Raw genomic sequence first — 12496 nt, forward strand, 5'->3', positions numbered from 1 at the left:
CTGTGTGGAATAGGCCCAGTCATGTTAGTGTCCCTGGTTCCTGTGCCCTACTCACCAGTTTCACTCCCAGTCATTCTGACAACCAAAACAGTGTCTCAAATATTTCCAATGCCCTCAAAGGATGGCACCACCCTCTTGAGAGCTACTGATAGCTAGTAACCACAGGGAACCAGATGACGACAGGACACCCTCCCACCTTTGAAATAGCTCAGTGGTAGTCCTGCAGGTGAGAGGAAGTTGGCTTCATGAAATAGCACTATTAGAAACAGAGTCTTCCTACATGAAAGCTGACAATCACTACAAGCCAATCAGTACTGTGAACATACCTCTATTTTTCCAGTTAACCTCTCAATTTCAGACCGATCTTCCCTGTGATTTTTGGCATTTCCTCTGAAGTCTCTTACATGTTTTTTCTGGAGCTTTTCATAGCTTCTCTTCAGTCTGCCTAACTGTAGACACAGTTATTTCTAGACTTAGAATTTAAGAATGTGTAAACAGTGCTGATAAAACAAACTGGCATTATGAAAGCACAAGTAGAGCTAACTAGCATCCCTGAAAATAGAGAGCACATTAGATAAAACAGAAAACTCAAAACTACATACAAAAAGTAAACACCAAAGGAAAAAAAAGAGTCAAAGAAAAAATAAGGAGAAAAGTTTAATAAATTAATAAAACAAAGGTCTAATTTTTTATTATAATATACAACAGCCCTGTACTTAGGGGCCCCACAACCCATCTTCACAATAAAAGCAGCAAATAAACACTCTTTTTCTTTTCTCCAGGCCTGTGGTTCTTGAACCATGCCCCAGTGGAACACTGATATTCACTATGCAGGAGGGGAATGCTTCGGAATTGAACAAAAAGTATTTTTTTGTCAATCTGAAGAATATAATTCAGTTAACTGATAGAATTTTCTTACCTTTTTAATCTATCCCAAAATGCTTCTGAAACCTTTGAATCTTCCATTATTTAAAATCTACTGACTCAACTCAAAAATTAAAACATTTAACATAAGCTTTTGGTACAGCATTTCATGGTATTATACAAAAATAGCTCTATTTCTTCCAGATACTCAACCAAGAAACACACTTTAGAATCATTGTTGTAGAGAACATCAAATATATAAAAGGCAAAATTCTGGATTTAAGAATAGAGAAAGATTTCTACCCCAATATCTTCCATGGAATATATACATCCACTTTATAAAGTAGAAACCAGCTCATTAACAAAATCCTCAAGGTTGAAGAGACAGAACTACACAATATATAATAGAATTAAAATCTTACTTCTTCATGTAGTTTCTTTAACTCCTGCTTATATTCCATGGCCATCTCTTGCTTGACCTTTTCATGGTTTTCTACCTGCTGACGCAACATTCCAATCTAAAAGCAGAGAGGTGGTAGTATTTCTCATTATTACCATTGAAACAATTACCCTGAAACATAAAAATAGAAAATAACCTTTGTACTTATCTGTAAAGACATATTCTCAACTGTACAACTTCTCAGGAAGTCAAATACCTAATTATTTAATAATTTAGAACACTTCCAAAAAATAGAAAATAAGCAATTGTTCTAAAATTTCTAGGTTTAGATGAAAATTTGCTCTATCTCATTTATTCTTCCTAAACCTTTTTACCAGAAAAAAAAAAAAAAATAACAAGTTACAAGAACCTTGGAATCTAAAAATATTGAACAAAAATCTATGCGAGTTCAAGAATAAATTCTATAAAGTAAAGCACAGAATACTAACATTAGACAGAAAGACACCAGGAGGCTGAAAGCTCTTGTTATATACAGTCAACATTCATTTAGATTTACCCACAAATTTAGTGTTGTGCTGAGTCCTTCAGTCGTGTCTGACTCTCTGCAACTCTATGGATTGTAGCCCATCAAGCTCCTCTGTGCATGGGATTCTCCAGGCAAGAATACTGGAGAATACTGGGTTGCCATTTCCTAATCCAGGGGCTCCTCCCCACTCAGGTATTAAACCCATGTCTCCTGCATTAGCAGGTGGATTCTTTACTACTGAGCCACCTGGGAAGCCCTATTAGATAAATAGCTAAGACTAAAACTTAAGAATATGCCATAAAATGTTATTTAGAAATAAGAGGAGAATGCCAAAAGAAAAAAAAAAAAAAGGAGTTAAAGATACCAAAAGAACTGTCTTAGAGAAGCAAGAATCCTAGGTTCAGAGGAATAGGGCAGATGATCATTGTTTTTTCTTATGAGACTTAAAGAACTATTTTTCTTTTCATTTATTATAAGAGTCAAAACATTAGTATAAAATGTGAAGAAACAATTTTTAAATTTTATTTATTAACCAGGGTCCTGTTCATACTAGTCAAGCAACAATATTTAAATTTCTTAAAGAAAGTTATTTGTTTCTAGTACAAACAACTCCCTCACTCTCAGCAATAGGCATTGGGCAGAGAAAAGGAGGTCATATTTTGAAAACTGTCAGTATGGATGATATCATTGTAACTACAATTTAGAGTTTTTAAAGTAGTTTCTTAAACCGTAACTCAATCTTCACAACATGGGAACATAGGAATTATATCCTCATTTTGCACAGGATGAAACAGGCTCAGAGACATTAAATTATTTTGTCCACCACCATTCAGGTGAAAAAATGCACAGCCAGGACTCCAAACCCCTTACTTGTTTCATTAGGTCTACCTGCTCTGTAGGGCATTGGAAGGTAAGAGCAGCAGCAAGGTCCATTAAAACCAATCCAATCCAAACAGTGTAATCAGAAAACAGATAAAGCATTCACTTATGAAATGAGCTGTTTATACTAGTACTCCTCCAAGTATGAGCTACAGATGGGCTGGACCTGGTCACAACAGCAATCCAACTGAGCTAAGAACCTTGAAGCAGAATGTAAATCAATTATGTTACAAAAAACACTGTTTGGTGCAACTGACATTTTTATACAGCAAAACTTTCTGTGATGTGAAGGATGCAATGCACTGATTTACATTCTGATGCAAGTGTTACCTCACCGTGAACTTGTCATTTGAGTAGAACTGGTTTATACCATGGGGCTAACTGCTCCTAGGATTGAAACTTACAATCAAAAATGACAAAAACTTAAAGGCCCATATTCTAGTTCTTCTATCATATGCTATTCAAGTAGATTAATAAATATATTACTACCAATAAGTGAAATTACAATTTCACAGATCAACTCTATGGAACAGATTCTTATCATTAGTATTTGGTAAATGCACTTTACCTCTAGAAACTTAATCAAGTTCCAGCAACCCAATCAATGAAGCAGCAAATCACTGACAGCTACATTTCTAAATATCTTTTACGTCTTGATGCCCAAACTTGTAATCTTCAAATCCTTACAAAGGAGCCCATCTGCTGAATCCCGTCAGTTTATCTTTTTGAGTGTTAAGTATGGAGATACCTCAGAAATACTGCAGGTTCCTTCCAGATCACCACAATAAAGCAAATTTTGTGATAAAATGAGTCATACAAATATTTTTGGTTTCCAAGCACATATAAATGTTATGTTTGCACTGTCCTATAGTCAACTAAATGTGCAAGAACATTATGTCTAAAAAGCAATGCATATATCTATCTTAATTTAAAAAACATTGTATTGCTAAAAAAAATGCTAACAATCATCAGAATCTTCAATAAGTCATAATCTTTATGCTGGTAGAGGATTTAAAATATTGCAAGAATCAAGTCTCCCTGGGGCCTCAGTGGTAAAGAATCCTCCTGCCAATGCAGGAAACACAGGTTTAATCCCATCCTGTGCACAGTACAACTAAGCCCACGGGCCACAACTATTAAGACTACACATAAGAACTGTACCAACAAAGGTCTTAATGACCCAGATAACCCAATGGTGTGGTCACTCACTTAGAGCCAGACATCCTGGAGTGTGAAGTCAAGTGGGCCTTAGGAAGTATCACTACAGAGTTAGTGGAGGTGATGGAATTACAGCAAAGCTATTTCAAATCCTAAAAGATTATATTGTTAAGTGCTGCACTCAATATGTCAGCAAATTAGAAAACCCAGCAATGGCCACAGGACTGGAAAACGTCAGTTTTCATTCCAATCCCAAAGAAAGGCAATGCCAAAGAATGTTCAAATTACTGTACAGTTGCACTTATTTCACACGCTAGCAAGATTACGCTCAAATTCTTCAAGTTAGACTTCAGCAGTACGTGAACCAAGAACTTCCGGATGTTCAAGCTGGATTTAGAAAAGGCAGAATCAGAGATAAAATTGCCAACATATGCTGGCTTATAGAAAAAGTAAGGGAATTTCAAAAAACATCTACTTCTGCTTCATTGACTATGCTAAAGCCTTTGACTGTGTGGATCATAACAAACTGGAAAATTCTTAAAGAGATGAGAATACCAGACTACCTGACGTGTCCCCTAAGAAACCTGTGTACAGGTCAAGAAGCAACAGTTAAAACTGGACATGGAACAACAGAGGGTTCAAAATTGGGAAAGGAGTATGTCAAGGCTGTATATTGTCATCCTGCTTTATTTAACTTATATGCAGAGTACATCATGAGATATGCTGGGTGATTCATGAGAAATGAATCACAAGCTCAAATCAAGATTGCCGGGACAAATATCAACAACCTCAGATATGCAGATTACACCACCCTTATGGCAGAAAGCAAAGAAGAATTAAAGAGCCTCTTAATGAAAGTGAAAGAAAACAGTGAAAAAGCTGGCTTAAAAACATTAAAAAACTAAGATCATGGCATCTTGTCCCATCACTTCATGGTAAATAGATGAAGAAAAAGTGGAAACAGTGACAGATTTCATTCTCTTGGGCTCAAAAATTACTGCAGATGGTAACTGCAGCCATGAAATTAAAAGATGCTTGCTCCTTGGAAGAAAAGCTATGACAAACCCAGACAACAAATAAAAAGCAGAGACATCATTTTGCTAACAAAGCTATGGCTTTTCCAGTAGTCATGTATAGTTGTGAGAGTTGGACCATAAAGATGGCTGAGCACTGAAGAACTGATGCTTTTGTACTGAGGTGCTGGACAAGACACTTGAGGTTCCCTTGGAAAACAAGGAGATCAAACCAGTCAATCCTACAGGAAATCAACCATGAATATTTACTGGAAGGACTGATGCTGAAGCTGAAACTCCAACACTTTGGCCACCTGATGCAACTGACTCACTGGAAAAGGCTGATGCTGGGAAAGACTGAAGGCAGAAGGAGAAGGAGGCGACAGAGGATGAAATGGCTGGATGGCATCACTGACTCAATGGACATGAACAAACTCAGGGAAATAGTGAAGGACAGGGAAGCCTGGCATGCTGCAGACCATGATGTTGCAAAGACTCAGACATGACTGAGCAACTGAACCACCACCACCACCACCACCAGAGACCAGGAGCCACAGTTACCGAGCCCATGTGCCACAACTCCTGAAGCCCATGTGCTCTGGAGCCCATGCTCTGCAACAACAGAGTCACAACAAAGAGAAGCCATGCACTGCAACTAGAGTAGCCTTGCTCCCTGGAACTAAAGGAAAGCAACAAAGACCCAGCACAGCCGAAAATAAATAATTTGTTTAAAAAAAGAAATACTTAAGAATTACCAAAATTAGACACAGAGACATCAAGTGAGCAAATGCTGTTAGAAAAAAGATGCCTACACACTTGAGTTCACCTCAAGGTGGCCACAGACCTTCAATCTGTAAAAAGTACAGTATCTGCAAAGTGCAGTAAAGTGAAGCACAATAAGATGAAGTCTGCCTGCAGTGCGGTAGTGCCTGTGACATCAACACTGACCTACAGGAATAAATTTAAACAGCCCAGGAGTGACAAAACAGTCTCACGATTACACACAAGGGAATTTCTTTAATTCACAGAAACATGCATGGGAGTTTCTAACAAAATAAACAACTTAGATATCTACATATATAGATATGACCCTTGAACAACATAGGTCTAAGCTGCACAGATCCACCTATATGGGAATTTTTTTCAATAAACATGCATTACATACTGCACTATCCAAAGTTGATTGAATCCACAGATTCAGAACTACAGATACAAGTTACAATGTTAGTCGCTTAATCGTGCCTGACTCCTTGTGACTCCATGGACTGTAGCCTGACGGGTTCCTGTGTCCATGGGATTTTCCATGTAAGAATACTGGAGTGGGTTGCCATTCCCTTCTCCAGAGGATCATCCTGACCCAGGGACTGAACTCAGGTCTCCTGCACTGCAGGCAGATTCTTTACTATCTGAGGCACCAAGAAAGCCCCAAGATAAAACAGTCAACTGTAAAATTGTACACAGATTTTCCACTGCATGGGGGATTGGTGCCCCCTGACTCCCAGGTTGTTCAAAGGTCAACAGTACAGTGTTTAACTAGGAAACCACTATCACCTTAACTTACTAAATGGAACTACCTGTGTTTTGCCCCAGAAGAAATAAATAAGTGGTAACTAAAGTAACTTACCAAGGAGCACTGACTCTACCTAAATTATAAAATATATATATATATGATTATCATTCCATGTACTTTTTCAATAACTTCAGTATCTTTTCATGAGATATAACTTTAAAATACATTCTCAAAAGTCTACCCAAATTTTAAAATAAATTCCAGTTTAGCAGGTGGCATCTCAGAACACAATCTAACATAGCCAATGTAACTATGTACAGTTGATCCTTAAACAACATGGCTGAACTTCATGGGTGCACTTATATATAGATTTTTTTTCAATAAATACTACAGAGCTACATGAATTCATGAATGTGGACTCTCAGATAAAGAGGAAGAAAATAAAAGTGAAAGTAGCTCAATTGTGTGGGACTCTTTGCAACCCCATGGGCTGGAATTCTCCAGGCCATAATACTGGAGTGAGTAGCCTTTCCCTTCTCCAGGGGATCTTCCCAATCCAGGGATCGACCAGATCTACTGCACTGCAGACAGATTCATTATCATTTGAGCCACCAGATAAAGGCTGACTATAAAGAAGGCTGACTATACAGTTCTATGTGGATTTTTGAGTGCATTGAAGTCAATGCATCTAACGCCCACATTGTACAAGAGTCAACTGTACTGCTATGACCCAAACTGCAAAAGGCCAGCCCACTGACAGATTCTCTTGACAAGGAAAAAAACACTTTATGAAGCCTAACACTTTCCTTGTGACACGAAACATTTCTAAGATATTCTTGATAAGTGCAGTACCATCAACAAAATCAAAATCTCAGTGTATCACTCACAGAAGTGCCCTTAAGAACCAGAACAGCAGCACTAATGAGCGGTGATCCTACTGGTAGGAAAGCCCATCCAAGTGGGGCTTGGGACCAGTTTTACCTACAGTCCTTCCAATCCTTCTGAGATTAGTATTTATGCCAGAAATTTAGGGGACGTTCTTGCACTTATATATGCTTTCTTCTTCTCTTCCAATATTCAATGTTCTTTTTATTGTACCAGCTAAATTAAGAGAAATCAATCAGCAAATGTTATTAAACTTTTTCCAAAAATCATCAATAACACTGGGTGGTGAGATCATAAATAATATTTATTTTCTTCTTTTCTTTCTTTTCCCCTTTTCTTTTTTTTTTTCTTAATTTTTATTTTTACTTTATTTTACTTTGCAATACTGTATTGGTTTTGCCATACATTGACATGAATCCACCACGGGTGTACATGCGTTCCCAAATATGAACCCCCCTCCCACCTCCCTCCCCATAACATCTCTCTGGGTCATCCCCGTGCACCAGCCCCAAGCATCCTGTATCCTGCATCGGACATAGGCTGGTTTTGGGAGAATGGCATTGAAACATGTATACTATCATGTAAGAAACGAATCGCCAGTCTATGTCCCCTTTTCTTTTCAACAAGTGTAAATATACATTTTTTTTAAGTTTTCTGAATTTTATTTCAAACCTAACCAAAAGAAGCAAATGGTTGAATCTGGGCTTAACTTTTTACACTAATCACACAATGTGGCCAAAAACAACATTCACTAAACTCAGTGATTATTAACATGGGCATGTAACAGAATGATCATGTGACTCCCTTTACATTTTCTTAAAGAAGTTACATATGTACTACATGTGACCAAGGTAACATGATCTCTGAAATATTAAAAACATTAACATTCTTATGCATTTTCACCAATGAATTTTTCTTCTGGAAAAAAAAAAAAAACAACCAGAATTTGACATACAAATACTTTCTATGCATTATGAAAAAGAGCATTAACAATTCAAGATAGCGATGTAGGAAGATTCTGAACTCACCTCCCTCCTCAGACTCACTGGATCTACAGCTAAACATGGAACAGTTTCTTCTCAGAAAAAAACTTAAAGCTTGGTTGAGGGACAACTACATGTTGGACAAAAGAAAAGAAAACCATACAAAAACCTGTAGAGGAGATGGAGACACAATCTCATCATAAATCTCACTCCTAGTGTAGCAACCATAACCAGAAGGGAACTCAAAACTCAGAGCTTCTCCTTGACGAGCAAAGGGTTCAAACCTCACCTTGGGCACCCCAACTTTTAAGACATGCACTTGAGAGGTGAGCCCCCAAACATCTAATTTTTGAAAACCAATGGGTCTTGTGTCCCAAGATCCACAAAATGATAGCAACCTGAGAAACACCTCTTAGAGGGCTCATATGCTTGGACTTACCCATCCCAGAGTCCAGCTCAGAGGCAGCCAATTGGGGCTAGACTTAAAGTGAGTAAGGCCCACCATTAAAACCTCAGCTAAAGGGACAGGGGTCTTATTCAACACACACAGCTAGGATCCTGTTGGAACACTCTGGAAACAGAGACTGGAAGGTACCACCTTTGTTATGCTCCAGATCACCACTATCTCCTGGAAGAGAAGCTTTCTCTGATGTCCTGATTTTTACAGCTCCTGCCCAGGATATGATTCTAGATTACCTGGCTCTAGAGACCAAGGAAGCTTCGTGTTCTGGGTCCTAAGGAACTGTTATAATCAGTGTCACCCAGAAAGGAGCTGATGCTCTAGTCAGGTGCCAGGATTTTTGTGACTGCTGCTACAGAACACGTCTACATTAACTGGCTCTGGTGGTAAGTGGGGTCTTCCCTGGTGGATTTGCAAGAATCCACCTGCAATGCAGGAGACCCTGGTTCAATTCCTGGGTTGGGAAGATCCCCTGGAGAAGGGATAGGTTACCCTCTCCAGTATTCTTGGGTTTCCCTGGTGGTTCAGACGGTAAAGAATCCGCCTGCAATGAGGAAAAGACCTAGGTTCAATCCCTGGGTTGGGAAGATTCCCTGGAGGAGGGCATGGCTACCCACTCCAGTATCTTTGCCTGGAGAATCCCCACTGGTAGGCTACAGTCCATGGGGTCAAAAAGAGTTGGACATGACTGAGCGACTAAGCAAAGGTGGTCAGTGGGGCTTATACTCGTGGGTCTTACAGGACTGCAACCCAAGGAGAAAGAGTTCTTAAACAGCTACTATCACAAAGGCACAGCAAAAGGCAACAGACCCTGGAGTTGCATTCTTTCTGTGAAGGGAGACTATTAAAGGATCATCATGATTGCTAAGGGACAAGCTTCTGATTAGGTATGCATCTTGGCGTTGACTGCAATCCTTTCCACCCCACTCCAGTACTCTTGCCTGGAAAATCCCATAGATGGAGGAGCCTGGTGGGCTGCAGTCCATGGGGTTGCTAAGAGTTGGACACGACTGAGTGACTTCACTTTCACTTTTCACTTTCATGCATTGGAGAAGGAAATGGCAACCCACTCCAGTGTTCTTGCCTAGAGAATCCCAGGGATGGCGCAGCCTGGTGGGCTGCCGTCTATGGGGTCACACAGAGTCGGACACGACTGAAGCAACTTAACAGCATCTCCAGTGCACAGATGGCATGGCTGTACACATGGCTTGTGCCCAGGGGCCTCCCTTTGATTACCTAGCTCTAGGTGGGAGGACCTGCATTCCGGGATCCCACAGGACTATGGCAATCAGAGGGATAGTTCTTAGCAGGCTACTACCCTTAAGGCACTGTACAGAAAGTAGAATGAGGCACACTCCCCAGGCTTTCTGTGAAAGAGTCCCCTTTACTTGTCTCGGACCTTTGTCCTAAGGAGTAGGCTTCAAGTTTGGCTCACATTTAGTGGCCTATGGAGTTGCTCTCAAAGAACATAGGCTGTGACATCTTGGCATTCTCCCTCTGCCTTGCTCTAGCCCGGAAGTATTACCCAGAAAACAGCTCACATGGAGCCCACATGATGGCCTCCGAATCGGCCGGCTCTGAGGACCAGTGTGGCTTACTCCTGCAGCCCTTCAGAACTACATATATCTGCATACTTTAAATGCTGCTGCCCCAGCTTCTAGTCAGTCTGACTCTAGGTGCTGAGATTCTCCACTTTGGGACAATGACAGGTCTTAGCACATCCTCAACTACTAGGTGCTACTAAAAATATAATAGGCTGCCTAGACAAGCACAGATGTTTGAGAAACAACCAGAAGCTGAGGCAGGGTTGAACTATAAGGTTCATCTCTCTTACACAAGGCCACTCCTTCAACACTGGAAGAGGTGGTTATTTCATTTACTATACAGAAACAAATGGAGAGTCAAGGAACAGAGGAATATGTTCCAAATGAAAATAAACCTCAGAAGAAACCTTAAGGAAATGGAGGTAAGTAATTTGGGATTACCTGATAAGAGTTCAAAGTAATGGTCACAAAAATGCTCACTGAACTGGGGAGAAGAATGGAAGAACACAATGAGAACTTCAACAAAGAGATAAGAAAAATATAAGAAAGTACCAAGTAGAAATCATAGAACCAAAGAATACAATAGCTGAACTGAAGAACACACTAAAGGGGTTCAACGGCAGACTGCTGCTGCTGCGGCTGCTAAGTCACTTCAGTCGTGTCCGACTCTGTGCAACCCCATAGACGGCAGCCCACCAGGCTCCTCCATCCATGGGATTTTCCAGACAAGAGTACTGGAGTGGGGTGCCACTGCCTTCTCCACAATGGCAGACTAGATGAAGTCAACTCACAGACAAGGCAATGGAATATGCCCAATTAGAGCAGCAAACTGAAAAAAAGAATGAATACTGTGAAGATGGCTTCAGGAGCTTATGGGACAACACCAAACAGACTTTTACTTTATAGGGTTCCTAAAAGAGGAAGAGAGAAAGGAGTAGAAATCTTAGTTTGAAAAAATTACGGCTGAAAACGTCCTTAACTTGGGCAAGAAAACAAGCACCCAGATCCAAGAAGTCCTGAGCATTGCAAACAAGAGGCTACCAGGGTTTCCCTGGTGGCTCAGTGGTAAGGAATCTGCCTGCCAATGCAGGAGACATGGGTTCAATCCCTGATCTGGGAAGATGCCACATGCCTCAGAGCAACTAAGCCCATGGGCCACAACTCTCTACTTAGCCTGTGCTCTAGAGCCCAGGAGCCGCAACTACTGAGCGCTGGTGCTGCAGCAACTGAAGCCTGCATGCCCTAGAGCCTGCGCTCTGCAACAAGAGAACCCACTCTAAGGGGAAGCCTGCGCACCACACCCAGAGAGCAGCCCCTGCTCGCCACAACCAGAGGAAAGCTCACGCAGCAACAAAGACCCAGCACAGCCAAAGATAAATGATAAATAACTAAAATTATACTTAAAAAGAAGCTGTCAAAGAGACCCATACCAAGACACATTATAACTGTCAAAAGTTAAAGATAGGAGATCATCTAAAAAGCTGTGAGAGAAAAACTAGTTCTGTACAAGGGAACTCTCATAAAGCTATCAGCTGATCTTTTAGCACAAACATTGTAAGCCAGAAAGCATGATACATTCAAAGTACTGGAAGAAGAAAATGTCCAATCAAGAATACTCTGCCCGGCAAAGTTTTCATTCAGAATCAAAGGAGAGATAAAGGTTTTCAGACAAGCAAAAGTTAAAGGAGTTCACCACCACTAAATTGGCCAAATAAGAAATTTTAAAGGGACTCCTTTAAGCTGACAGAAAGGATGCTAATTATAATTAGTAACAAGAACACAAACGAAAGGATAATTATCATTGGAAAAGTGAATATATAGTGAAGGTAGTGGGTTAATCGGAGAAGGCAATGGCATCCCACTCCAGTACTCTTGCCTGGAAAATCCCATGGACGGAAGAGCCTGGTAGGCTGCAGTCCATGGGGTCGCTAAGAGTCGGACACGACTGAGCGACTTCACTTTGACTTTTCACTTTCATGCATTGGAGAAGGAAATGGCAACCCACTCCAGTATTCTTGCCTAGAGAATCCCAGGGATGGGGTAGCCTGGTGGGCTACCATCTATGGGGTCGCACAGAGTCGGACACAACTGAAGCAACTTAGCAGCAGCAGCAGCAGCAGGTTAATTACTAATAAAGCTAATATAATGGTTAAATGAAAAAACTATTATGATAATTAGCTAAAAATGCACAAGATAAAAATATATAAAATGTGACATTAAGACATACAACATGAGAATAAATGTTGAGTTTCAGAATGGGATCAAACTTCAGAT

The 12496-nt window shown here is 40.2% G+C and overlaps 1 protein-coding gene across 21 annotated transcripts in view; it reads right to left on the minus strand.

The window, feature by feature from the left end:
- The window catches only part of CEP63 (centrosomal protein 63), an 85931-nt gene that overhangs the window by 54346 nt on the left and 19089 nt on the right, over positions 1-12496 (minus strand). For 19 of the 21 annotated variants that reach the window (XM_060395588.1, XM_042236842.2, XM_042236811.2 and 16 more), the window contains 2 exons: positions 1287-1382; positions 327-449 (listed from right to left, as the gene is read on the minus strand). In XM_060395588.1, the coding sequence (XP_060251571.1) occupies positions 327-449; positions 1287-1382 (219 nt within the window). The remainder of the gene's footprint in view (positions 1-326; positions 450-1286; positions 1383-12496) is intronic. The other 2 variants (XM_060395578.1, XM_060395572.1) reach the window with 1 other exon arrangement.

Source organism: Ovis aries, chromosome 1, assembly GCF_016772045.2.
Source record: "Ovis aries strain OAR_USU_Benz2616 breed Rambouillet chromosome 1, ARS-UI_Ramb_v3.0, whole genome shotgun sequence".
NCBI classification, from domain to species: domain Eukaryota; kingdom Metazoa; phylum Chordata; class Mammalia; order Artiodactyla; family Bovidae; genus Ovis; species Ovis aries.